This window comes from Coloeus monedula (assembly GCF_965178545.1).
Source record: "Coloeus monedula genome assembly, chromosome: 3".
NCBI classification, from domain to species: domain Eukaryota; kingdom Metazoa; phylum Chordata; class Aves; order Passeriformes; family Corvidae; genus Coloeus; species Coloeus monedula.
The window spans coordinates 45,819,803-45,847,707 of record NC_138783.1 but is presented as its reverse complement, the minus strand read 5'-3'; the positions used below and the strand labels follow the sequence as shown (position 1 = coordinate 45,847,707).

At 44.1% G+C, this 27,905-nt stretch overlaps 1 protein-coding gene across 2 annotated transcripts; it reads right to left on the bottom strand.

Annotated features, from left to right (window-relative positions):
• Positions 1-1,167: 1,167 nt before the first annotated feature.
• Positions 1,168-27,631, bottom strand: FGF9 (fibroblast growth factor 9; the record flags this gene model as incomplete). Of its 2 annotated transcripts, none has more annotated exons than XM_082278327.1 (4): positions 1,168-1,413; positions 19,918-20,021; positions 26,500-26,763; positions 27,490-27,631. In XM_082278327.1, the coding sequence occupies 4 exons, from the start codon at positions 27,629-27,631 to the stop codon at positions 1,168-1,170; spliced, it is 756 nt and encodes a 251-aa protein (XP_082134453.1). The 2 variants fall into 2 exon arrangements, with proteins under 2 accessions (XP_082134453.1, XP_082134454.1); XM_082278328.1 differs by lacking the exon at positions 27,490-27,631 and adding an exon at positions 27,004-27,025.
• Positions 27,632-27,905: the final 274 nt, after the last annotated feature.

The following is a 27,905-nucleotide window of genomic DNA, read 5'->3' as shown; positions in this document are numbered from 1 at the left end:
CTTTAGGAAAAAAAATAATAGCATATTCATCATTTAGCTTTGGTATAATCTGCAATAGGTTTTAACAAGTAGAATATATTCCAACCCCTATATTTTCCACAGCTGTGAAATTTACAATGATGTAAGAAGTCACTTTATCAGAGAGGAAATATTACAGACACATAAAAAAAAGTTGAAGACCCAGTTTTCTCTTTAATCCTCTGGGGTAAGCTATGAAACAAGCAGTCAGAAGAGTGAGGATTCAGTGTCATGAGTGGTGTGCATACTTGTACAATAATACGGGCACAAAAGAGATTGTCGCCTTTAGTACATGAGGGTCACTAGAATTTATTATTATTATTACCTTTTTATTGTTGGCTTTTTTTTTTTTTATCCATGCACCTTTATATTTACTTGCATGAATTTACCACAGGTTCATAGTGGCCTTTGCCATTTTAATGCTTACAGAGCCTAAAGCTTCCAAAATGCCTATCTGGCCTGTACATATTTCATTAAAAATAAACTCTATATAATAAATAAATATATAAAATAAATAAAATGTTGCCTTTGGAATTTCTATAAATAAATTTAACTTTTTATTTTTATTTTTTTTTACTAAGAGGTCTTTGCTTTAAACTCAGTGGGGTGAGACCCAGAGAGCGATTAACTGAAAAGTCTCTTGTTTAAGTAAGACTGCACCCTCCATGCCTTTGTAAATGCAGCGTACACTTGAGCAGGCCACCAGCCAAAAATCCTGATGAATCGAAGTATGGCAGCTATGCTGATATATGACGAAGTACAACTGATCAAAAATTTAAAAGCGTGTCTATTCCCCAGCATGCATCAGGCCTTCCTCCTCCTCCTCCTCACCCTCCTCCTCCCCTTGGTTCCTCTCTCTCGCGCTCTCACTCCCATTCATCTCCCTTTCTCTCTCTCTCTCGCACTCACTCTCTCGCGCTCCCTCTCGTACTAAATCAAGCGAGTGGGCATAGGCTCTCCTCCAGGAGGACAAACCTTTAAGTGCAGAACAAAATCAGCATGTTCCATCCAAGCCTCCATCATACATTATGCATGCGACAAAGTTTGGCAACAGTGGAGCTGATGTGATGACACAGCTAATCAATAAGAACCCACCGCATGAAACCTTTATAGTGGTTACTTTTTAAGGGCTCAAGTGAATTGTCTTTGTCAACTTTGGCTTAAAATATCCTTATATAGTTCCGGTACTTTCTCAGGGTCCACTGGTCTAGGTAAAAAATGTGTAAATTTTTGATGCCGTTTAGTCCTAGTCCCTTCTCTTGGAGTCCCATCTTTATTTAACGCAACGTAGTATCGTCTTCCAGTGTCCACATGTTTATATAGATTTGATGAATATGTGTTATACCAGTTTTCTTCAAATTGCTCTCTGAATACACACTCCTGGGTTAATTTTTCCTGTGGAAAGAAAAGAAAGAGCAGTAAGGAGATAGCCACTAAAATAAGCTACTTTTTATTAAAGAATTACTTTTTTAATGGCTTGAAACTGGTACCTCCTTGCTAAATTGCAGAATTAACTATTTCAATACTTCCAGTTTTAGCTATGTAAACAGTTTTAGCTATGTAAACTGTACTGCTGGGTATTTCAGGAGGCAGTCACAAGGGTGGATAACCCTATGTGAAGAAAAATTATTTTCCCCAAAGCCTCATTGCCCAAATAAATACAGCAACAACAAAGCTGAAAACAGATACTTTTTATTTCTGGTTGTTCCCAAGCAGCTCACAAGACCTTACTGGACTTCTATTACTAATTTTTTCAATCATGAGTGCAGGCACTCAAGCAAACAGATATAAATAAAGGAAACCAGAACCAGTTTGCAGGGCTGTAATAAAATTTACAGTCTTTAAGTCTCTGTATCTTTTCATTGCAGTCAATGAAACTCAATGCATTTCTTTAATTTAAAAACATACAATCTGCTACCCTTCATTTGATTTATTATTTGTATCACAAAGTCACAACCCAAGAGAGCTTCAAACAGGGACATGAACACTGTGTGCTGACATGAAGCCCTGAGGAAAAGCCCTCCAGGCTTGCACTGCCAGGGTTGTCCTTGTGTCCCGCCCTACTGACGGGACCCACTGAGGACATCAACCATTCATCAGATCCCCCTGCCACCACAGAATCCCACTCCTTCCTGTTCCTTCCAGCACACCCACTTCTTCAGTCTGTGTTGCCTTCTATATCCTTTTGGTCTAAATAGATTGCTTAAAATTGTTTTTAAAAAATTGCTTAATAGAGTGCTTAAAATGCAGCCACCTGATAATCAGATTCATTTTAGGAAGGACTCACACAAATGACTGAGCAAAAACACTGAAAAAAAGAGCTCTAGCATGGGAGAGCTGATAGAAAGCTGGGGGAAATAAGCCTGAAAATAGTCTTTTCACCTGGCACAAGAAAAAAAAAATAGTGATAATTCAATATATTTTTTCATAACAAGTTTTCATTTCAATAGCACTCACATTAATCACACCCAGCTTCCAGCTGAGGATCAATTTATAATTATTACAAAGCTCCATACAATGCATGTGTTTTACAGACATTAAATCTTAAAACAGTCCTTTTATATAGATGTACAGAGAAGGGAAAACTGAGACCAAGGCCCAGATGCAGCAAAGTATGTATGGCACCTAAGCTATAAAATTGTGCCTGAACACAGCTAAGGTCCCACAGCTCAAGCACCCCTAGGAAACCACCCTCCATGACTTAACTCAGGAGCTTCCCAAGGTCCACCATCACCAAAGCCTGCAGCTTGCCCTGAGGCTGCAGGTGCCTTTGGGGCCACCTCTGCTGCTTGAGACTCAGCTCACAACCCTTTCCCAAACCAATGTGCTTCAGCCTAGTATTTCACTGCTGCTTTGTGTGGCAAGCACTCTGCTCCCAGGGCAGAGCTCTGCAGCCCATCAGGACTGGGAACCAGCCAGGTCCAAGGAGCACCCCACACACCTTACAGAAGCCCCCCAGTGGGGGAGACAAACCCCATGCAAATGGGGAGAAGAAGCCAACACCCCTCTGCACCTGTACAAACTGGGAATTGAGCTGCAAAGACAGAGCCCTCCTCAGGCCCTCCCTAACTCCTAAAGGTTTGGGATTTGGAGGTTTCTTCTAAATTAAATCTGTGGCAACTCCAGTAGGCAAGAAAGGCAGTAAGTAAGCTGCTACTGACTTCCCCTTTAATGGGCACTGGGTATCTCATTACCACTCAGGAAGGAGAAATCCCAGACAGGACCAGGTTTCATGTGTTAAACACCTGAAAATTCACTATGGCAGTGACCGTATCCCTTTGTGGATATGACAGCTTATTTTAGAGGCATTTCTGACTATGACATTTTTAGTTTAAAGTAGTTCAAACAGCAATACTCTCTTCTGGTTATAGGCAAAAGAAGCACAAACCTGTTCACATTAAAACCTTATCTATGGGCCATACCCTGCAACCTCCTCTTGGTAATTGCCTCCATGTCCTTTGCCAGCTCAAATCCGCAGTCACATTGAGCATTACCAGACCAGCAGCAGCTGCCAGTTACACCCATTGCAGTATTCCCTTTGTATAGCCTCAAAAGTACAAACTATTATAAAAGGTATTCAGCTGCAGTGAAGATTAAGTATAGATTTCATTAGTGTTTTATTTTCATGAGGTTTAAAATCATCTGTGTTTGTTTTAAGGCAGAAGCAGATGCCAAGGGGTATTATATACTGGGTCTGTATAGGTCCATGGGGAAAGAGAAACTAATTTAAATTGTTTTCCTGCTCTCAGAAGGCAATAGGATCACATGAAAAGCACTGCAGAACTCCCTGCTAAAAATAGAAGCATTTTAGGAAGATATTTCAGTCCTGTCGTGAATTCATTAATTATTCACTTCATCTGCATTTTTTTTTAGCATCATCATAAATTTCTATCTTTGCAAGAACAGTACTTCCCCATGCCCTGAAGGAGAAACTTTAAAATAGCCTCTCTTTATCTGGCAGGTTTGGTGGATCATGGCAGTGCTGTGGCGCACATAACCAGACCCTGAATCAGGTGGTTTGCATTGTACTGCACTCTGGATGAGTTAAATGGATTTCAACCTCACAAATTCAATCTTCATTTTACAAGCTTATCCTGGTTTAGCTTTCTATTCACTTACAAGACAGCTACATCTCCTTTGTCCTTCTTCAAAATTCTCTGAAATTCACATATAAACATGATGAAAATACTTCAACATGAACTTGACAGAGCAATCAGGATGTGGGACCAGATGGGTAGGGACATTAACAATCACCCTTTCAAAGAAATGAAATGAAATAATTTCTTTATACATGCAAACCTTTTCCTTCTAGGAGACCTAGAAATTCTGGTTGTGGTCAGACACCACTGGAGTAAATCAGTGTTGGTGACTCTGGATCAGATCCTATAAGTAATGTGGGACACTAAAACCCATAACATCCTTCTCCCCATGCCCTGGGAGATCCTTACAATAATGTCTCATCTACTACCAAGAGAGACAGAAATCGGCATACACCAGGATAATAATTTATGTAGAATCACAGAATCCTTTGGGTTGGAAAAGACCTTTAAGATCCTTGGGTCCAACCATTAAACTACCACTGCCAAGTCTACTCCTAAACCAGGTACCACCACAGCCCTATGTAACATTACTACCTTACAGTCACATTTAAGTATGCATGTCATTATTCAAGCCAGAAATGAGCATAACACAGGGGTGAGGCTGAGCCATCCTGCCAACACCACCCTCTTGTCTCACCATCTTAGGATGGGAAAGTCTTGCTGAAAACCAACTCTCCCAGTATGGAAAGGATATGGCGTTTCCTGACCACATTTCTCCTTCTGGCTTTGACTTTTAGAAAGTCCCTCTATGTACATTTGAAGAGCAAGATTTAGCCCTATAATACAGCTTTTATTCTAGCAACTGACTTCTCTATCAGTTGTCCAGTGCAAATATTTCCTTGCACCATAATTAAAGTTGCTGGACATCTTTGTCGAAAGCTGACACAAATACCAAACATACCCAACTGGAACAGCTATGGAAAGTAACCTGCATTCCTGTGAAAGGGGAGGCTGCCTGCCTTGTTGAAATCATTTAATTCAGGGCCAAATAAGGAGGTGACCTCAAAATTATATAAATCAGATGTTGCACTGCATTCCACTTGTTTTCTGTGAGGACTGTTCATAGAGTATTCAACTACAAAGTGATTGATTTTCATTTTGCTACATTTCTACACTTCACCTGTTTGGTTTTTTACCCTGTTATTTAGCTCAGAATGTTCAAATAATTGACTTGTACAAAAATGCGCATACCGCAAAGACAAAACCCTGAGACAGATTTAATTCAGAAATCTGCTAATGCCTGGTCGGTGATAGCAAACCCAGGACCCCTTTCCCTTTCTACATTCTCCACCATCTAACAAGGGAGGAAAATAATTATGTTATCCTATTTCCAGGCTGATTGATTAAAAGTCAGATTCTAAATTAATAAAATGCATAGTTACAGCCATCACAATGAAAATTTTGCTAGCTTGTTTCAAAATAGTTATCCATGTGAAGTAGTTAACTGTAAATAAGTAGAAAAATAAAACACATGTACACTGCTCAGAGAATGGTTTCATGACTCTAAAGAATGTAAGACATTTGTGCTGCTTGGTAGCTGAAAGAACAGTACAGGGTCCTGTATAAAACATATCAATACTCCTTCTTTCTTTTAAATAATCCTATGGAGCTAAAACTCCATTTTATTTCGAAACCCGACAAAAGAAACCCTCTTCAGACCATCATTCCTAAAATCACAACAAATACCTTTCATGCCAAGCAAACTATTCTGTTTTATGCCATGTGTAGTTTTCCCTTTTGCAAACTGCTACACTGATTCAATAGAAACAGGAAAACACCTAATCCAGAAGTCCAAACAACCATTAACAAGAGATATATTTGATGTAGTCAGCACTTCCTATATACCTGCTGCACACTAATACCTTGTTAATCTACCCTGTCTTAATAAAAATCTTGTTTAAATATATAATCTCCTAAATAATTTCATGCAAATCCCTCATTATGGCTACATGGCATTACTAAAAACTGCATATATAGTGAAGAGAAACAAAGAAAAGCCCTGTTCTCTTCTGGAGCAGTTTGCTTTGCTGTTCTGCCTACCAACACACACATTTTACATGCCATTGGCCCTTCCCATGCTGTAACGCAAACAGCCTCTAGAACAGACTATGTTCAGCTAATAATTAACACTCATCCAGAGCTGTCATAAATAAAGGTCTAGTTTAGCATTTGCTGTGGCGTTGTCTGTACTCTCATGCTAAGCCTGTTAGTCTCTGGCTGGGTGAACCACCTCCAGCCACAATGAGAAGCCAAATACCAGTGTCCAAGCAGCACCACTTTCTTTTCCAAATGAGACCACAGTGTGAGTCAAGCCCTGTACACTGTGTGTCTGACTTGGTAAGTGTCACAGAGCTTTCTTTGATGAGTTTCTCTGAGCAGAGTCTTTTCAGAATCCTTTGTTTGATAATTTGACAAAACATGGAAAAAAATATGGAGGAAAAAAGGGTCTGCCAAGAGGACTAGCTGACTGGTTTTTTGTGTTTGTGTCAGTAGTTCTCCAAAAGCCTTTTTGACAGACAGCAGGAAACCCTTCAAGGCTGGAGGAGAGACAAGCAAACAGGCACCAATGCTGCCACTCATACAAATTTCATATTTCACAGCACGTGAAATTAGATGGGGGAAATCAGGCAAGGTGTCCTGGCAAAACCACAGTTAGGCAATTGCATTCTCCCTATCTGAGGTCACGTTGTACTCTCACACAGTACATGCAGTATTCATCTTACTTTCTTCCCCTAAACCTCTTAGTTAATTTGTATAAAGTTTTTATTATACATCAATAGCCACTTACAAAATAAAAATCAAGTGTAACAGTTCTGTGCTGCTGCCATGGAGCAGTTATGATGGTGTTTAAAGATTAGTATCTTTCATACAAAAAGCTTGTAAAGATCCCAAGACCCAGCAGAACTTGACCCCCTTGGGATCATGATTGCCAAAAGCCACAATACCTACGTAGATACAGACACTGTGGTACTTCCACATCCTGATGCAGACAGCAGAAAAGCAGAGCCTCCTGAACAAAGCAAGCAGACTCCAGTATCAACAGTAAAATCCCGGGACACTGTCAGTGCAGGAGGGATTTCAGTGCTTCACCCCTTTGCCCCGCTGCTGCTCTTCTCCCACTCCCTTGCTCTCCATGCTATCTGGACCTTCTCTGGAGGGACCAGACTGGCATACAGCACTATGCTGTCCCAGGGCTGCTTAAAGAGCTCTTCTGACATGAGGGTGAGATGCCAATTAGGCCTCCACCCATTTTTGCCACTGCCAGCTCCTCAGCTCTTGGTTTTACTGATATCCTCTCCTTTGAGGTTTCAAGTTTGCAGCATCTGTCAAGCTTTAAGCATGCCCTCCCTGGACATGAAATCATTATGGGATGGGCAACCCCACTGTGCCTGAGCTCTCATCTGCCAGCATAGGCTGCACATCAACAGCCATGCTTCATGTTCATAAAGGCTCGGTTTATAGCTGCTCAGCCAAGTGCATGAGATGAAAACTCACTTTCACCTAAATACCCAGGATCTGCTCATGATGCTGTTGGAAGTCATGACAAAACTCCAGGGACAGATCTCAGGCCACATAAGCTGTCACAGTGTCTTTTCTCTGGAAGCTGACAAGCTTCCTTCCTGACACCACAACAGGGAACAGGACCAGGACAAAGTCGACTCTTAGAAAACAAATAAACAATCAGGTCTGTTCCCCTCCCTTCCACGCCAGCAGGACCAGGCCCACACTGTGTCATTTACTAGTCACATTTCTGACCTCTATTTTATTTTTTATTCTCTTGGCACAATAAAGAACTGCAGTCATCAATGTTATCGAAGCATCTAATTCCTAACGCTTGGCTGAACCCTTCCAGGAATCAGAAAGCAAGGTGGTATGCAATCTGATACAGGGGCCAGAGCCAATTTTTAAGGAAGATGGGAGAAGAGTTCCCATCAGCTTAAATGGAATGTGGATCAGCCTTGCAATGATAAAAAGGCAGAAAATATTTTAAGACACTAAAAGAACCATTTCAGGCATGCTCAGATTTACTGAAAGCTGTAACTTGACCTCCCCCAGCTCCCCACTCCGCAAATTCTCTTCTATCAAAAGACAACCTGTATGTCAAACCAGGGCTGCTACTCTACAGCTACACACAATCTTTAGCCTGAATACGAGTTAAGGTTTTAACTGGATGGAGATTTTTAAATAAAACCTGCTTTCCTTAAATCCAGCTTAGATGGAACAAAGTGTTTTGTCAGTATTTCTTCCCTTGTTTTGTGGTTCTCTAAGCACAGAACACAGGTTTAAAGGAAAGATAGACCCCCTTTAGCAGAAAGTGCTGCTTAAGCGAGCTAAACTCACATGCTGAAATACATTTTAAAGGGAGAGACAAAAAGTACTTAATCTGCATGAGTCTCTACATTCAGTGAATACCCCACAAAATGGATTTATCCATCATTAAAGAAGTAGAAGTCAGCTACAAGGTGCCATCAGAAAAAGATGTGCAGAGTGCTCAGGACCCTTCATAAAACACTTTGCCGTGGGGACCAAATAATCATTATACATATGTAGTGATGTAAACGTATATTATAAAAGTAATTAATGTTTTATTCTTTCAGCAAGATGATTTTGTCAAGGACTGATGAACAAAAGGCTGTCTCTAAATTTTGCTATTGATTTTTTGCAAAGCTACTAGCTAGGTACTAGCTCAGAGGACAAGGACATTACTGATCACATTGTCATTCTGGATGACATTCTGGTCATCAAACAAACACAGCATCATAAGCTATCACATTTTGGAAAGGTCCTCACTGAAATGCCGCATGTCCACTGAAGTCTTGGAAACCAACAAGTTTGACAGAAATTTTAAAAACTACAGTGCTTTGGTGGGCACTACAGCAAAGGATTGGCACACTACAATCTTTACTTAGCAGGACTCAATTGCACATTCAGTTTAAATTGTTTAAAAAAGAAGCTTTTTTAATTTGCCACCTTTTTTGGACAGGGAGGAAGGCTAGCATTTCAAACAGCGGCTGCTGAAGGAAAGATGTCACGTTTCCTCTTCTGCTAAAGTAACTCAATTTAAGAGCACATAAATAATGTGCATATGCACACTGGCTTTGAAATACCTTGTCACACTTCTCATAAGCAGTCTCTCCAGGGATGACTTTTTGGACACTTCCCCCATTCTTTTCCCAGTGGCAATCCCACCATAATGTCATGGATTTAGATACACAATTTTTAGTATCTCATTCTCTGAGTAGAATAAAAAGTATTTCCTTAATATTTCTCAGAAAATCCACACATCTTTGGTGTTGCTATGCCATGACTTATGTTGTCAGCGATATGGCTGACCCAGCCTTTGGGAAACACTAAAGGAAATCAGGTGGCTCTGCTGCTCCACGAGACCCCTACTCCTCACATGCACACCGGTGGGCCTGTCTTTCAATGGCTAAAACTTTAGTCATGCAGTTAATTTCAGCTTTGATGAAAGATGTTGTCATTCTGTCTGAAAATCCCAAAAGATATATAATAACAACTTCAACAGAACTAGTGACTGAAGAGCTCAAAGACCAGGTTGTTGGTCTCCCGGGTACCTGCAAACATGGATCTTCCAAATAATTCAGATTTTTAAAGTTTTTTTTAAAAATTCCTATTTTGTTTAAACTTTACAACATTTGTACATTCTAAAATGAATCAAAAGGTTTTCCTGAAATCTTTGCCAATAACTTTCCTGTCCTGAGTTCAGATTATACAGTATATGCTGTCCTGACAAAGGCATCAGCAGGCCAAAATCCCCCTCGTTATGAAAAAGTAAGATTACATGTTAGAAGACTGTTTCTAGATTGCAGACTCTCAGAGGCAAGAACCCTGTCTAGATTTAGGTTTTTAAAATGATGAATACAATACAGCTCTTATCTTGATTGGGATTTGCTGACACAACCATAAAACTAATTGGTGGTTTTACAGGAGCAGGTCCAATCCTGATTCCACTGAAGGCCATGGTATTTCAACCATAATAGAGTCAAGTCAAAATTTCTCGAGTCACAGTTGCCTCTATAAATGTGTTAAATTTGAAGAGCAAAGTTTAGCAAATTAAAGATGCACAGCCTGGGACAGACCCCAAAAGTATGTAGCATCCGCACCAGAACACAAGTTTTACCTCAGCAGCAGCCTGTGGAACACAAATATAAAACCTTATCTTCAAATCAAAAGTAGCAGCAGATATCTGCCAGTATAAAAGGAATGAAAAAGAAACAAAAGGGCTCTATAGAGAGGGGAAATATGGATTTGCACTATAACAAGCTTTAATTCTTAAGCTTTTTGAATGCAACACAAATGAACCACGTTACTGCACATCACCAAATCAGCCTAAGCACATTCAAACTGCAAAGCAAATCTCAACCTAGTCAAAATTCCTAATGAAGTCCCCACAGGGCAGACTTTTTCTACTCTGTCTTTGAAAATGATGAATGGCAAAGTGGGAGAGAGTGCCACGTTCACATCCCACTGGCTCCTGAATCAGAAACAGAGCACATCAGATCTTTATCTGATGCAGTGAATAATCCCCAAGCACATCTCAGTGTATCACTGCTGCTGATGCTTTTAGCATGTCACTTCAACACAGTATTCTCAGATCAACCAAAGACACTGAAGCTTTTCACACCTCTGTATGGTTGCACAGCCAGCTCCCAAAACGCTCAGGGCTGCAGTGACAGGGAGCTACACAAATGCAAAGAAAAGAATCTGAATATGTCCCACTCTTGCTTGCTGGATAGGATTTGGGTTTGCAATGCAGTTATACCATTTTAACAACTCCCTGCTGTCAAAAGCGTGGTGCTCAACCCTTCTCTCATCCCACACTGCACCTGAGTCCCACACTGAGCCTTAGTGCTTGCCCAAACAGGCAGCAAGCCAGTTCAGGAAGCTAAACTTTTTTCTGTGGCTTTATATGCCTAAGCTGACCTTCTGACAAGTCAGATGAGTGCCAGTGTTGGAGCACAGAAGAAAACAGAAGCATGCAGCACAAGGAGGGAACCAGAACTGCCCTTTCTGGAGGGCTTTCTGCAAGGTCACATTGGCTGCCTCCTGAAGCAGCACCTCTAGTCTCCTGTTTTCATGAGAACACAAAATTTCAGACATCTTTAGTTAGGGAAAAGCAAATCATTAAACTAAGGTTTGAGTAGGATCTTGCTTTACCAAAGCTTAGCTGTATATATCTATACATATACACACACATAAACATATGTATATATAAATATATATATATGCATATACACACACACATAATTTATATAGAGGATACTCTAATACTTTCCTGTCCCAGGCATGTAGTGAGAATCCAAGATCAGCTTAGAATTTCAGACTAAGATAAGGAGATCACTGAGGGCTTTCTCCCATACAAAATTATCTTCAAACCTAGTAAGCATTTGAAATTAAGTCCTCTGAGGAAGATCAAAAACCTGAGGAAAAGTGTAGTATCTGTCTTGCAGGACACGATTGGTAAGTGTCCCTCTTTGGTGACGTGTTATGAAATTCTGATTTTAAAAAGACCAAAGCCATAGTTTAAAAACAACCATAATAGTTGCAGTTTCTCACAGAGGTTTCTCCCATATTACCTGTGTCAAGTCTATGTATTGACCTATCAGTTCTTCCTACACCAGTACCCACATCTCAAAATACTTTTTTTTCTACACAGTCCCTCACACCTTGCTGAGCAGGTTGCAGTTTCTGCTCTCATTCCCCACACTGGTACCTGTGGGGAACACCCTTTAACAGTACCCAGCTTTCAGCAAGGCTGCCCATCCAAATTCTGAGAGGAGCTATCTACAAGGGTGAAGTAGATGAGGTAACTCAAGAATTTTTCTCAGACCTATATCCACCACAAAAGAAATGTCCACAGTCACAAAGCTGTTTCCCACTGTACAGTGCAGAGAAAGTATTTATGTCTCATCTCCCACCTCCCTGTAAAAATCCCTCTGGCCAGCTCAGAATCCCACTTCCTCACAATCTCAATCTTCCTCTTTATCCAGCGTAAGCTTTCTGGTGACTCATTCAAGCCAATTCATTCTTGTACTCTATTTCTAGGACTTTTTTTCCCCTCCCTGGTGTTACACCTCAAGGTATTTGCAGAGAGCAAGAGTGTACCCTCTTGCTTTTCATTCTGCAGGCTAAGTAAGTCAAGATCTTCAGAGTCTATCATTTGATAGTATTTTTATCCCTCTGGTTATCCCAGTAAGCCCTTTCTGCACCTGTTTTTGGTTTCAGTTCATCTTCTTTAACACAGTAACCAATTGCATTTTGCATTCAGACTGGATCCTCCTAGTGCTGTATACAGTGTCACTGACAGAACTCTCCCTGAGCCTCACATGTAAACATTTTAGGCCCTTTAGGTCACCAAGGCCTCTCTGTGAAGTTGCCTCCTGTGCTGGAAATACTTCCCAGCTTTGCAAAAAAATTCAATAACACACCACTACCTTTTTATGATGAGATGTTTAATGTCCCTAATAAAACCAGGGAATAAAACCAGTCCAAGGAACAATCCATAAAATCTCCACTAATAGCTTCATTCCAGCCTAATACCTTTCAGCACTCCCCATTGCTGTCTTCTCTTCAGAGTTTTCACCATCTATCATACAAATCTTCTACTAACATTCTACCCACTGTAACAAGCGCTCTCTTCTGGGGGTCATCCCTAACACAGGCCTGCAGATCAGCACAATTTCCCATTTCTAGAAAAAGAAATTCCTACCAAAAATAAAATACTAGGCTTGCCTGAAACTATTCATCCTGCTTCAGTAAACTCATCTTGCATGTACTTCCAGGTCCCCCTCTACTCCTTCATTTAAAAGCATGCTCCTAATGCCCCAAGCACATCCCAAGTCAGACTGATAGCCCTCCAGCCAAACACAAACCACATAGCCAGAGGTACACCCACACTCGAGGCTGGAAAACACCTGCATTGCCCCAGAGGGAGCAAACACTCCCTCACCTGGGGCTTGCTCCTACCTTTGTGCTTTTGCCAGTGACCTGGGAGGGAACTGCCATGGCTGAAGCCCTTTTGCTTGGCCAGATTTGTTTTCCAGTTTCCTGCTTCAATTCCCCAGGCAGCAAAGAAACACTTGTGCCAGCAAAAGGGAGGGGATGGTTGGAGGGAAAATAGCCACTTCTTTCAGTAGCAATGTTGGCTGCCCCTTCTCCCTTTGTTCATCCCACAACAGGGAGCTCCCCAGACCCATGTTAGCCCCAAAGGAGTCTATCAGAAACAGGGCTAGCCCAGTTAGCATCCACATTCAGACTGTATTGCATTTACACTCCCATCTGAATACACCGTGTTGGTAAAGATTTCTGTTCCCTTTCCAGGTATATAGCTTAAAAAGTTTTCCCCTTGTAAAACTTTCAGTACACATTTCAGGGCCCAAATCAGCTTTATTGAAGCAATTTCCATTTTATTCCCATGCTTCTACATCTCTAAGACACAAGATTTTCTGCAACCTGCCCTTCTCCCATTCTCTGCAGACCCTCTGCCAAGCACTTACAGCCTATTGGTCTCCGACTCCTTGCATGCAGTTTCACTCTTGCTGGGACACCATTTCCACAGGATTTCTGCATCTCTGACAAAATTTCAAGTTTCCTTCACGTTCAGAGCCCTAATCACCTTTTTGAACTGGGCCTCTTCAGATCTCTGAGTTTGCCCATCAAATTAACTACAGGCCTGCTTCTTGCAGTCTCCTGCTTAAAGCAGATTTACCCAGGGAGACACAAGTCACCGTCATCAGTAAAAGACACCATCGGGTTTTTGTTCATGGGAGTGACAGGTTTTCCTGAGCAAAGATGCTTGTGCAGAAAGCCTGAGCACTCCTTGTGAGTCAGCTGCCATAGGAATCATCCTCTGTCTCTCCATTTATACCATTTCCTAGAAGGCATCTTATTATTGTAAGTAATAATAAAAACACAGGCAGAAGGGTGTTAAACCTGGTGCCGCAGCCATTATTCCTCCTGAGATTTGACCACTCTCAGCCTAGAAGTCTCTGCCCTCACTCAAGGAAATTGCTTTTAATTCTCCTTCCAAAAATTGTGCACTGAAACTGTCCTATTTCCAGGCTCACATCAACCATGGCACCTGACTGATCAATAACGAACAAGTAATCCAGATTATTATTTTTAAAAAAATCAATCAGAAACATATGGAATTGCTTCATATCAGAGGTATTTAAAAGGAAAGTATGATGGTACTGGAGGGTAATTTATTTATTTATCCAGTTCTTACATACCTGTAGTAATCATATACTTGGCCCAAATGCTGTTCCCAACATGCACTTTCAACCTGCGTTTTTCTTCATGTTGTTTCCGTGCACCTTGACCTACCATTTGAAGGGCTGAACAATTCCCTTCCTTTATTTGCACAGGAACATAAAAGATATTTTTAGAATGCAGCCAAAGAAATCCTTGCCTACACCAAGCAATTTTCAGTGAACTATGACAAATTGTCCCTTTTTTGTCAGAAAAATTTCTGTTCACCAGTCTTTGTAGCTTCATAGCCCTTCCAGGACTGTGGGGACCCAAACAAAAGCATAAAACACTGCAGGTGCAGCCCTGCTGGGACAATAAAGAGCCATATCGTCACCTCCCTGCACTCTTACTGGGAAAACATGTTTCTTCAAGGACGGTACTCTCTCTCTCCCTCTCTCCTCCTCCTCCACCCTCTCCCTAGTGTTTTAGGAGCAAAAGGCAAGTTTAGTCTCCCAGATCAAGCTTTCAGTTCACTTTTTGAAGGACACCAATTTATTACCCTGTTAAAAGCATTCCTACATCTCACCTTGCAGCACACACCCTGAAAGTCTGAAACCCAGAGGTGTGGAATTTACCTCCCTGGCTCCTGATCTGGACTCTTTTGCCCTGTCCTAGCTGCTCTGTGAGCAAATGAAGCTTCTCTTTGTACACTCCCTTGAGCTCTCCTTCCAAGCACTCTTTCCCCTTCCCTCAACAACTCCACCATCTCCACTCCTGCCTTCCTCCTCCCACCTACACAGCTTTCCTGGTAGCTGCTCCAGATGTTCCAACTACCAGTATTCCTCCTGAGCATCCAACTTGAGCTGTCTTTTGCTGGCTGCCAAGGGCACAAGGAGCAACGAAGGCACCTGCATTACATAGAATGATTTGGGTTGAAAAGGACCTTTAAATCTCATTTAGTCCAACCCCCTTACAATGAGCATCTCCAACTGCATCAGGTTGCTCAGAGCCCTGCCCAACCTGACTTCGAATGTTTTTACCGATGAGGCATCTACAGCATCTCTTGGCAACCTGTTCCTGTGCCTCACCACGCTCACCATAAAAGGATTTTTCTTTATACCTAGTCTGAGAAGAGGAATGGGGCAGGTGCATGTCCATCGGAGGTCAGTGTGGAAGGGCTGCCAGCAGTCAGATGCAGCACAGCTCTCTACTGCAGAATAGCCCAAGATAACCAGGGCAGCTGAGGCAAGGGTGTCCCATGTTCCTGCCTGGTCTGTGCTTGAGGTAGCACAGAACTTCCTCAGAGGACAGCCTGAAGTGGGAACGACAGGCACCCTGTGGTGTGGGGACACATCACAGCCTGCCACATGGGAGCCAGCTGTTAATATTCCCAAGGGCAGCATGACAATGGGGACAGCCCACAAAAACATGAAGGTCGTGGGACTGATCAGAAAGACCTCCCTCCCTCCATGGCATGGCCTGAGGAACACAGTTAAGACACATTTGCTAATATTCTTGCCAGACGTGTTGGCAAGAGCTGTTTGGCACTTGGGAAGGAAAAGGTCTTCATGTCTTGTCATAACACCCCTTGGATCCTATCTGTAGTTTGAATTTTTCCTCCTTTCCAGTGACAAGCACAGTAGCTGCTGTGAAACATGATGAGTCATAGCTGCAGGCTGCCAGGGAAAGGCAAGGTAAAGGGAAAGCGGGGACAGATGAGACAGGAGGGAAAGCTGCTGGCACTAACCAGGCTCCAAGTCATTGTTAGGTGGCTACCACTGGTTTCTCTGCAGTACTATGTGCATGTATTTTCAGCTTTCCCTGGCTAAATCCATGGCATGAGGAGGAATTTGAGAACAGCCACATTATGTTACACATCTGCCTGAAAGCAGCATGAGAGTCATTGTGCTCTTCTGACCAGAAAATGAAGTAGGAACTGCCCCCTGTAAGAGCGGGAAGTTGGGAAGAGTTTGTTAGGCAGCTAATCTATGAGGAGAGCAGAACTTTGAGAAGGCTAAGAGGAACATGTCTGGATCAAGACATGCTGAAATTGCCTTTGCTGTCGTCTCTCATGAAAACTGGCAGCAATCACCCATCCTGGCTGCTCTGCTTTGCCATATGTCCCAATTCCAGTGCCACCACAAATATGCTGGGAAAGATCTTCCTGTGTCAAATGTTTCAAACATAAATATAGAAGGATAGAAGTCCTTTAGGTCACTGATTTGATTCATGCCTAATGTATTTTTCATGCAGTAATTTCAATATAAATATGATGGTGTCAGACACAGGGCATCATTTCCGATAGTGTCAAGTACTGCATGCCTCACAAGCTGTGAATCTAAGCACCTACTTAGATCCACAATGCTGACGTAGAGCAAGACCAAGTATTTCTGAGGCTGCTATTTAGTTGTCTGCTGGAAATGGTTTTCTCAGCTTAGGAAACAGAGCTACAGTGTCATAAGGGTACCTGCTCTGTGACAAAGCTGATGCTATTTACAGCCCTTAGGGAAGAAACCATGACAGAGGGATAAGGCATCACACCTCCCAGCACAGCAGCACAAGGACAACTTACTGGTGCTACAGAACAGTTCAGCTGAAGAGATTGTTCTGCCTAATGCAGGTGAAAAATTGATTTAATTTTTTCACAGTCTACTACATATCAGTCTCAAAACTAATCTCACTTAAACTGATCTTCTACTTTGCCAGAGAGATAATTCTGTGCTGGATTGTGCCTTGCTTCTGGTTCGAAATGCAACATTTATTCCCATCAGAGAACTTCATTTTCAATTAATTGCATTTTTTGACCAAAACCAAAAGCAAAACACTGTCACTTAAAAATGTCCAGCCAATTCTACACAGAAATCTGCTCCAAGGCCTGCTTATCTCAGTGTTTCTAAGAGAGCTGACAGTTGCTGAAATATAGGCACTAGGATTGCTAGTGTTGACAAGGCTTTAAAGCATCATCACACTGAGTAGCCATTAGAGGTTATATTTCATTGGAAGTAATGTAATTCAATTACCATCACTCTTTAGTATGTCCCATCTCTGGAGGCTGACAATAAGCTGTATCATCCATCAGATTTTAACCTGAACTTTGCATTCTAGCCTCATAGATTGCCAGTTCTCCATTATGAATGGCTTCATATTTTTAGTGTCATTTCTGAGGAAAAGGAGGTTATCTAATTATACTGTACATCCATTTGCCTGCTTGTCTCTCCTTCCTTAGCTTGTCAACCAGTTTCAATCAGGAGGCAAAGGTCTTCACGAAAATTAAGTTCCTATCAGTTTTGCAACTAATCAGAGTCAGGGTAAAGAAGAGAAATCATTTGCACGTCCCACTTGGGAGTGGTGAACTATGTAATCCCTGCAAACTGACAGCCTGGTGAGCACAGACAGCTAATACTGTCTCTTTCTGCATACATGAAATACAAAAGGCTGAGGAATTTGTGCTACTGCAGGGACAGAAGTTCAGAGAGACCCACATCTTGTACTATGAGACACAACCCCTTAGGAATGCAGGCTCCTTTAGAACTGCTGTTCATGGAACAACTATTTTATAAACGCAGTGAGCTTAGTAATTTACATCTTTGTAAACATCTCTTGTGCACATTTCTTCAGGAAACAATGTCTCAAGTAATTCACTCCGACAGTCAAACATATTGCAAATACAAAACATAAATTGCACAGAAAAGTGATGTAACATTTGCTTTCGCAAGTCTATGCATTTAAGCTTTATCAATAAACACATTTCCTTTCTCAGAATTATGCAGACCAACTGATTCACTATGTTTATATGTTTTAACAATTACTCTTACTGATGATTATCAACATTACTGATTCATATTACTGTTGTTGTTCTGCCTTTTTGCTGCCTAACTGAACCTGATGTACTCATGTACTCTGCTAGTTCTTTTTCACATTCATCAGCTGCACAAGGATTGTGACTTATGACAACTTACTCCTCACAGGCAACTTGTTTATATCTGTCATTGTATCCATTCCTTTTTTCATTCCCTCTCCATCCCTCCAAACTTTACCTCCTCCATATTGACATTTATGCTAAATGCCTTTTCTTTGGCCTTTCCCACTCACAGGCTCTCACCATCTTGGCATCTTCCCTTCTCCTGTGTCCACACATTCTCCATCCCAGCCTTGCCCCTCATTCTACCACCTCTTTTTCTGCCTCCCACACACACTGTCATTATCTATATCTTCTGGCTTCCTCACCTAGCCTGCTCTTTGCTCAGAAGATAATCCTTTTCCTCTCTCTCACACAAAATTTTACCAGAAAGAAATCAGTGAACCTAGACACCCTTACAAAAACACTTTTGCTGGACTTTCCTGGTTTCACTTGCTCACACTCCTACATGGATAATATACATGGAAGATGGACTTCCCTCTTACTCCTTCTGTTTTCACCTGCCCACTCACCACCACCACCTCATGTTTTCTCCTACTCTCGTTGCCATCCCTGCCCTTTTCCCTGGTACTGCTAGTCCGCTGTGACACAGCTATCTTCAACTACATTCAAAGCCCTTCGCTATCACTTTAACTTCTTTTTGAGTGTTTCTCTGCAATATTTACACTATCAGTTGGCTGCTGTCACTTCTCTGCTTTTAATGAACTCCAGTGAATGCACAGCTTCACTTCAGACATTTGCTTACTCTTCAAACCTGCCATCCTCTTCCTCAAAAAACCTGCTTCTCTATTCCTTGTAAACTTTGGAGATTGATATTTTACTGCTAGAAGAAGTTGCCTTCTACCATCTGGGGAGTTACCTGCCAAATTCCAGATGCACCTGCCCACGATCTACCCAGGGTATGAACCCCATTGTACATCAGATGCCTCGAATATTCCCAGGTAAGAGCCACATCATACAGACACATGCACGCGCACACAACACATACACACTCTCTCTCTCTCTCTCTCTCTTTGTTCTGCTGGAAGACAGCCCATGTTGCCAAGAACAGTCACCCATCAGCTGCAGGTAGGCTGGCAAACTCCCACATCTGAAATACCAAGTTTTACTCCTCCCTCACACCCGTTACTCACTCCTGCTGCCATCCCTCAGGGAGCACCTGTGAAACTTTCAGGACAAGACCACCAAGACTCTTGCCTTCATTCCTATACTTTTTATAACTTTTGTCACACTCCTGTTTCTCATTTTCTCATCCACATATGCCACTCTTTCCCTCCCCCTCTACCTTGTTTTGTCAATTCCTAGAAAGCTCTCTGCCTACACACAAAAGGAATTCACTTGTCTTAATTTAGGTTTCTACAGGAGACATTTACAAATCTTATAGTACATCCTTCAGTAACCAGCTCTGGCCATCAGTCTCCATTGTTTGTATCTAAATTGTCATTCATCTGCATTATTACCCATTCCTGATTTTGCCACCTTTTCCTTCTCCTACATTCATTATATCATCCACAGGGTCTCATTTTGAATTAGATTGCGAGATATTTAGAGCAGAAAGAGTGCTCACACATAACACACACATAGTGCAATGGGAGACTGTAGGAGCTAGCAAGTGTTTCCCCCACAGAATGTAAGGATCAGAGCTGCCCAAGGGCAGCAGGAACTTACCGAGCCGTACAGTTCCCCTTTCTCATTCATTCCAAGGTAAAGTCCACTGTCGACTCCTCGGATGCTGACCAAGCCCACTGCTATACTGATAAATTCCAGTATACCTATGAAATGAAGGAAAAAGCAAACAATGTACATATTGTTTCCACTGAAAGATTTTTTTTTCCAGATATAACTGATCCCTGAGTGCCAAGCAACTATTTTCAAGGCTTTTTTCCCACTTTCTGAGTTGTTTGGAAGATGAGGACAAAATTAATATATAATACTTCAAGCACTTTGGGTCTTTGTTAGAATGGTGCACTGCAGACAGCATTAATGTATCAAATTAAAAGATTGCTCTCAATCTTTCTCATTATTCCTAAACACATACCTTAAGCTCAGTTATACTGATTTTCACAACAGACAATACATTCAGAGAAAAAAAATCTTTTTAAATTGCCAAAATTAGCAGAAGTGAGGAACCTATGAATCTTGTATTGCAAAATAAATTCTGAAAAAATACATTTTCATCAGAATTGTGAAATAAAACAATGTTACACATGGTACCAAAAGATCTACTTTCAGACATCAATGAATCAGGAATACAGGGAAAGGTTTACTCACAGTATGATCTTCCAGAGGCTTGAGATATGAAAATCCTTAGTATAGTCCAGTGTCATGCATTTCTGTTTAGATAGTAACCATTCTCTCTGATGTGTTATTATTTACTCTTCTAAAATTCAGACATTAAAACATCCTACGCCTAAGTGTAATAGTTTGTACATTATTAAGTTTACCCATGCACATAACAGCAAGCTTACACAGACATTTGTGCACTTAGAAGTAGGAATACTCTGCAGAGAAGCACTGCTTCTGTGAATCACCAAGGTTCAGCATCCATGTGCACAGTACAGCAAGTGTCTGTACTGAGTATTGGCTCATCTGCTTCTGAGGGTTTGGGGATTTTCTGGCAGCCTTCCCTGCAATTTGCTTACCTCTTCAGTGAGGATGCTACTGGCCAAACCTGGCATAAACCTAGGAATCTTGTGTAAAAACATGGAAATTTCTTCCTCTTTGGGAGTGCTCATCTAAGACTGTAATGATCTCACAGGAAGTGATCCAGCAACACTCAGAAGCATGCTGCTGTGTTACGCTACTTTCTGAGTCACAAAATAAAGTGTGTCCTGCACAGAGTAGCATTTTCAATATATTATGTGAATTTTCATGTCTAAGCACACTGTGTAACTATTTTTTAAAGCTCACTGGAAACTATATGTACATGAAATACTGAAATAACAGTATAGTATGTGTTGAGCCCCACATGGCCAATAAAAAAGCACTTTGGTGGCTTTTTTTAACAATTAATTTGGCATCTCCCACAAAATAGTTGTGCACTAATCAATAGCAGGCATGAATCACATAGATCTAACATAGCACAATTTGAAGCCAATAGGGAAAATTTATAGCCAAGGTAATGCAAAGATGAAAAGTATTCCCTGTAAGGGACTATTGATCATTACCTTATATATTATTCAGCACTACAAACACCACAGTATTATTGTTTTGATAACCCTTTTTTAAGGCCTGGGCAATTTAAATTATTCTCTACATATGCACAAATAAAAAATACTGGGAGGAAATACTTAGTAATTATGGATTCTTTAAGTAATATTAAGTGGCAGCACGCCGTTTATCTGGTATATATAGTATCTCAGATACAATTGATCCATTGAAACCATTTAAAAATTCCCATTATATCAGGACATGCAGTACTTACAAATTTCTTACTAAGGCTTTTTCTCTAAAGCTTTTACCAAAATACCATATTACTTGATACATGTTACCAAGCAATTTTAACTGAGGTCAAATCTTACGTTAAGTGTGTGAGTCTGGCATCTTTCATATCAGTCCAAATGTAGTCTTTAATTGCTGTCATCATTTCAAATATTTGGATGCATGCTGCTTCGTGCATTAAAGAACAAAAAAAGCACTGTCACATCTATTATAAGTGCAGAAAATTAATTTAAGGTACTTGGCAAAGAGCATCCATGTATTTGAGATCAGAATAGAGACTTCTTCATTTGAAATACTCAAAAGCCTACTCACAGCAAGTTTTATGTGCCATATTAAGTCCTTCAAGAGATTATCTGGGGCCAAGCATAGAGTCTTACAGAAGTCTTGTCAGTTTAAGGATTGCACTTGTCCCACAGTTCTGTGAATATTTTCACTGTATAGTTTCTATAATATACAGATACTACTTAGGACCTGAACTAGATATTTAAATAGATAATCCTTTTCAAAATGAGGCTATATCAAATGAAAATCAGGACAACTCCAAACTTTGAAAGCTAGGGCCCTATTTATAGCTAAAAATGTGGAAGGGAAGACAAGTAGAGAGGAAATAACTGTCTCAGTACATGGGGTGCTGAATTTCTTCTCACTGAGCATTTTCTTTCATGAAACCACTTCAATGCAAAGACCCATTCCTTCACAAGGATAGGAAGAAAGTTTCAGGGAAGCTATTTATTCCTTACATGTCCACACCAGCTTTTCACGCACCTTCTTCTACATGATCCAACTCAGACCATGCTGAATGGTGCCGGACACCAGCCTGACATAAATGCTGGTCGTGCTCTTCTGACAGGCTCACAGATGAGAGAAGGTGTGTTGTTGAAAAAAGGGAAATTTTAATTTTCATCTGTCCTAGCTCTGGTGAAAAGCCGGTCTACAGAAGCATTTTCCTTGGCTTTTAGGCAATGAACACCCCTGCAACTGCACGGTTTCATGTTGTTGCTGGTTTGCCCTTTGCTCATTTTTGTCTCCAGCTACACGTTGGCTTTCTTTGTATCAACGGATTGGAGCAGTTTCGCTTTCCTTTAGCACTCTAACACACCATCTATGACAACGAAGACGGTGAACAAGTATCTCTGCCAGCCACTTCTTTGCACGGCTTCCAGGGGAAGGGAGCGCAGGCGGAGCGGTGAGGACCCGCCGGACTGTCCTCTCCCCGGGCTGCCGCGGAGAGCAGCGGGGCGAGGGAGGCCGAGCCCTTCGTGGCTAAGAAGCCGCCGGGAGGTCAGCCCAGTGATGGGGCGAGGGAAGGGGCTTCTCCGGCGCCCCCCTGCCCCCGGCGCCTCCCTCTCGGCCTCCCGCCCGCCGGCCGAGGCTGCGGTGCGGGGCTGCGCGGAGAGACGCGGGGCTGAGCGCTCCGCCGGGATGCGTCCCGCCTGCCGCAGCTGTCACCACCCCGCCCGCTCCCCCACATGATGCCAATTAAAAGACGGGAGCGCAGACAGACACAGCACCCCCAGGCAGCAGGGCCCTGCTTCAGTTCCAGGCTCTTACAGCGCCCTTGCCCGGCCCCCCTCATCCTCTCCCCTCTGCAACGCTCAATAGCGGGGGAGACTGTCGGGCCTGCTCGGCGCCTTTCCCTCCCCCTAAAACCTGGCCCACGATTCCCAGTCCCGGGGGCCAGAGCCTTCCCCGCATGCATCACCTTCTCCCCCGCCCCGCCCCGGTCTGCTGGCTCTCTCCAGAGACAGCACGGGGCGGGGGGCAGGCCCGCCCACCCGCATCCAGCAGCAGAGGGGCGGGCAGCCGCAGGGACCCCCGTCCGGAGCCGCCCCCGCGCCCTCCCGGCGCTGAGCCCGCCCCGCCAGCCCAGCGCCGGAGCAGGCAGGGCGGGCCGGGGAGGCGGGAGGGCGGGCGGCTGCGCGGCTCCCGCAGATGATGAACGCAGCGGTTCCTTGTAGCAGCAGGTCCCGGGGAGCGGAGGTCACCTGCTGACAAGCTTTTTTTTTTTTCCTTTTCCTGCATGCTCCTATTTTTTTAATGCTGTGCATGCAGTACTTGTGCTGACGCACAGAGGCACGCCTCTCCGCTGTTACAGAGTTCCTGAATTTACAATGACTCTACTGTCTAGCCAATGCCCTACACTAAAGGAGACTGCATCAAAAAAATTTCTTTTGTGACCCAGGAGAGATAAGGCTTTGATCACCTGAGATCACATTACGGGGGGGACAGAGCCGGGTTCTCCCGGTGAGCTTTTCTTTTAGAGATGGGCATCTTGCTGCAGGAATTGCGAAATGCCAGGGCTCCCAGAAGCGGGCGAGTATAGACACACAATATGGCTCGGTTTATCGTACGCAATAGGCACACATCCAACATAGCATCACAAAAGAATTACTCTTATCTGATGTCTCTCCAGAGGTGTGCGCGGGGAGGGGGATTCCCACAGGGCAGAGCCCAGAGAGGAGTTTACGCGCAGCCCCCGGGGTTTTCTCTTTGTCCTCCTTATTCCTGGAGAAAAACTTCCTTCTGACGCGTACCCCCCCCCATCCACACGCGCGCGCAGGTTTCCCGCACACGCTCGCAGGAGACCATGTGAGCCCGCTCTCCCCAGGGCAGCTGCCGAGTTGGGATGCAGTCCTCCCCAGTATCATCAGAAGTCTTCACAATCACCAAAACTCAGATAGCATCTGCTATTCTGTGACCTTCCGGCAAGCACAACAGCAATGTCACGGCACCGATACAACAGTACCAAGATCCCCTTCCCGCCCCCAAAGAAGCCGGGAGCCCCAAGGCATCCCATGGGTTTGCCGCGCCCGGCTTTCCCAACCCCGCAGCGGGCAGGGGCATCACCGGCGCGCTGCATGGGGAGAAGAGTTATCACCGAGGCGCGTCCTGGTGGGGGGAAGAGGGAGATCAAACCGACAAGGACAAAAAAAATATCAATCTATTTAAAGCCAAGGCGCTGCAAGGGATGGAAGAACTGCCATTCGGAATTGTCAGCTTCCTACAACTGCGGCTGGAAAGCCATTTTAAAAATAGACGCCACGAATAATGTGGTCACCGCCGCCTTGCTAAGGGAACAGCTGGCGGCCCTCCTCCGGGGGCGGCGGGGCCCCGCGGGCCGCCGGCCCCCCGCCGCCCCGGCTGCCGGTGCGCGGAGCGCCCTACACCTGCTGCGGCCCCGCACCGCGCCTCCCCCCGGCCCCGCGCCGCGCCCGCCGCTCTGCGCCCGCACCGCAGCGGCCAAGGGGAACCTGCGGCGGTGGCTCAGCAGCTACGCACGGCGTCTGCCCGTGCCAAGGAAAACGCCTAGCTGCAACACACCCCCCCGCCCCGTTCCCCTCACTAAGCGGCTGCCTTAAACACTTTCCGCACTTTTTCTCGCCAGCAAGCGTGGATGTTGCGCCCCCGGGAGAGCCGCGACGCTGCCCTCACCCCGCACCCACCCTCGGAGACCCCGGGCGGGCGGCGTGGGAGGGAGGAAGAGCCTGCAAGCAGCGTGAGAGTGTCAGGGAGCAGCGGATGGAGGGGGATGGAGGATGAACCTGCGACCATGCGAGAGCCTCGGTCCTCTCCTCCCCCGTCCCTCCCTCCCCGCTTCCCTTATGAGCCCTTTGGAGATCATCTCCTACAACACCGGCATTATCTAAATAGCTCCACAAAGCAATAAAATACAGCTTAGATATCGTTCAACATCTGGCATTAAAATACAAAGAGAGAAAAAAAATCAACACAGGACTTTGTTTTTACGACCGAATTTAAGTGCTGTCAGGTTGGTTCACTCACAAGTTAACTCCTTCCAACAGCTGGGAGCTTGGCGAGCTAACCTGGCATATTTTCCGCACCCCTCCTTAAAAAAACCCCAAAGAATCAGCTCAGCCAGACTGTTTTAGTCACTTTCATACATTCAATCTGCCGGGCCTTTAACAGACTCCTTGGCAGCCGAGAAGCTCCAGGCCCACCGGACTCGCGTGTGCATGTGCATGTGTGCGTGTGTTCATGCACAGGCTCTCCGGAGCGGCCGGGGCCATCAGCCCTCCAGCCCTCGCTGCTGAGTCACAAATAGTGTCCCCTGGAAAGGAAACCCAGGGAATGCTCTTTTCAAATTCGCTGCCAGCCTGACACGCCACACAGCTCGAGAAAGGCAGGTTTTGGCGCAGGATTCCCGGCTGGTTCCGGACCCCACCTGCGCTCCCTCTTTCCCGGGGCGCCGGCCACCGGCAGCGCCGCACGGCTGCGGGTGCGGGTGCGGGCTCGGGCGGGCGGCGAGCCCCGCTGCGGGTCGGCGTGCGCTGCCGGTAAATCCTCGCCGAGCAGCGAACCAGGCAGGGTGTGCAATTCGGGCAGTTACTAGGGCAGGTAATCGGCAGAGAAAACGAAAGAAAAGCCCTCGTCAATTTGCGTATAGGACGAGAGCCACTCCCTCCAGGAAACTCGGTGAATTTTAAATTGTGGTGGTTAATGATTAAAAACCCTTTAAACTCGCGAAATCAAATCATTCAGCAGAAACGTCCCGAACAAAAATTCCACCACCGCCACCACCACCTCCCAGTACGCGTCTGCTCTTAAGCAGAACTTGGGGCTACACAAACATCGCTACCAAACACCCAGCGACTTCGGCGAGGGCTCCTGCTCCGCCGCGGTGGTGCCGCTTGTGTACATCTGCACCCCCGGACACATTCATTTTTCCCCTCGGCGGATCAACACAAACCCCCCTTCCCGCCCGCCTCGCACCCCCCACCGTCCCCCCGCCCGCAGTTCTGCCCCATTATTTCATCACATGACCACTAAAGGGTTAAGGATAATACCTACCAAATCTGCTGTGGTCTTGCCTGGTTCCCTGGATAGTACCATTGGGGAAGATTTCTAAATGAAATCCAGTCCTGCAGTATAGCTGCCTCCGCCTGAGGATCCCCTTTAAATGGTCCAAGTCCGTGACCGCAGGCCCCCTGGGTAGCCCACCTGCCTCAGACTGACCCAGGTGGTCACTTAACAAAACCGGACTATCCACCGGCAAAACGGGCACATTCCCAAAGGGTACTGCATCCTGCACACCGAAATAGTTCCCAACTTCACCTAAGGGAGCCATCAGAAGATTCTGCTTTTAGAGAATGAGAATAAACAATAATGATGGTGCCAAACCCAGGAGATATAAGATTAGGTATATTCCACTCCTCTCCCCTCCCTAGCGCAGTTACAGAGAAAATGTTCTTTCTTCAATCCATTAAATGCATAAATAAAAGTAATATTCTGTTTTGACTGGTACAGGTTCAAGGTCAAACCAGTTAGTCTAAGAAACCACCACTTTATACTCACACACTGACATATTTATAAACATATAGATGTGTATATCTATATAAATGCATATATCCCCAGCTCTTAGCAAGCAATACGGTCTTCAGCCCATCCAACTGTAATAAAGAAAAAAATCCGTAGTTTCTCCATTTGGTTTAAGATAAGAATGACCATAGCAACTTAAATACCTAGGCGTTATAGGGATTTTTTTTTAAGATGCACAGGCTACGTCAGGATTTATGGATTCTGACTCCAGAAAGGCATGCGCTGTTTTTACTCTATAACAGACTGCATACATCAGCATGAATCCTGCAAAGGGGGAGGGGGGAAATCTCACGTTGTTGGCTGAGATAAATCCAAAAAAAAAAAAAAAAAAAAAAAAAGGAAAAAATAAAAAGGAAAAAAAACTTTTGACGTCCAAATCTATTATCCAGAATTCTCAGGAGGCTCAGCAGATGTCCACTGGTTTAGGATTATTGACGATCCACAAGCAAAGCAGCAACATACAAGCGCTTGTGTCTTTCTTGGCTGGCTCGAAACAGGTGTTGCTTCTGCAGGGCTCCCTGTGAAATGTTGTACTCCAGCACTGAGCTGCAGCTCTTGACTGTGGATCTCCATCCAGCACGCAGAGTGGCGCAGGAAGAGGCATTGGGCTGGGTTTAAGGTAGTCCTGATTGCTGCTGGAAGGATTCTCCGAGGTCCTAGCGCTCAGCCCTACCTGCTGCAATACCGAGCCGCTTCCAGCGCTCGGCACGGCGCGGAGCGGCTCTTGCTGCTCTGCGGCAGCGCGGCGCTCGCCGGCAAATAAATAAATAAGTGGGCGAAACTTTGGGGGAGGAATAAAGCGACGCGATGCTAAATATACCGCGCCCGCCCGCTGCGGGAAGCGGGCTCCTCGGGAGATGCCCGCATAGCCCGAGTCC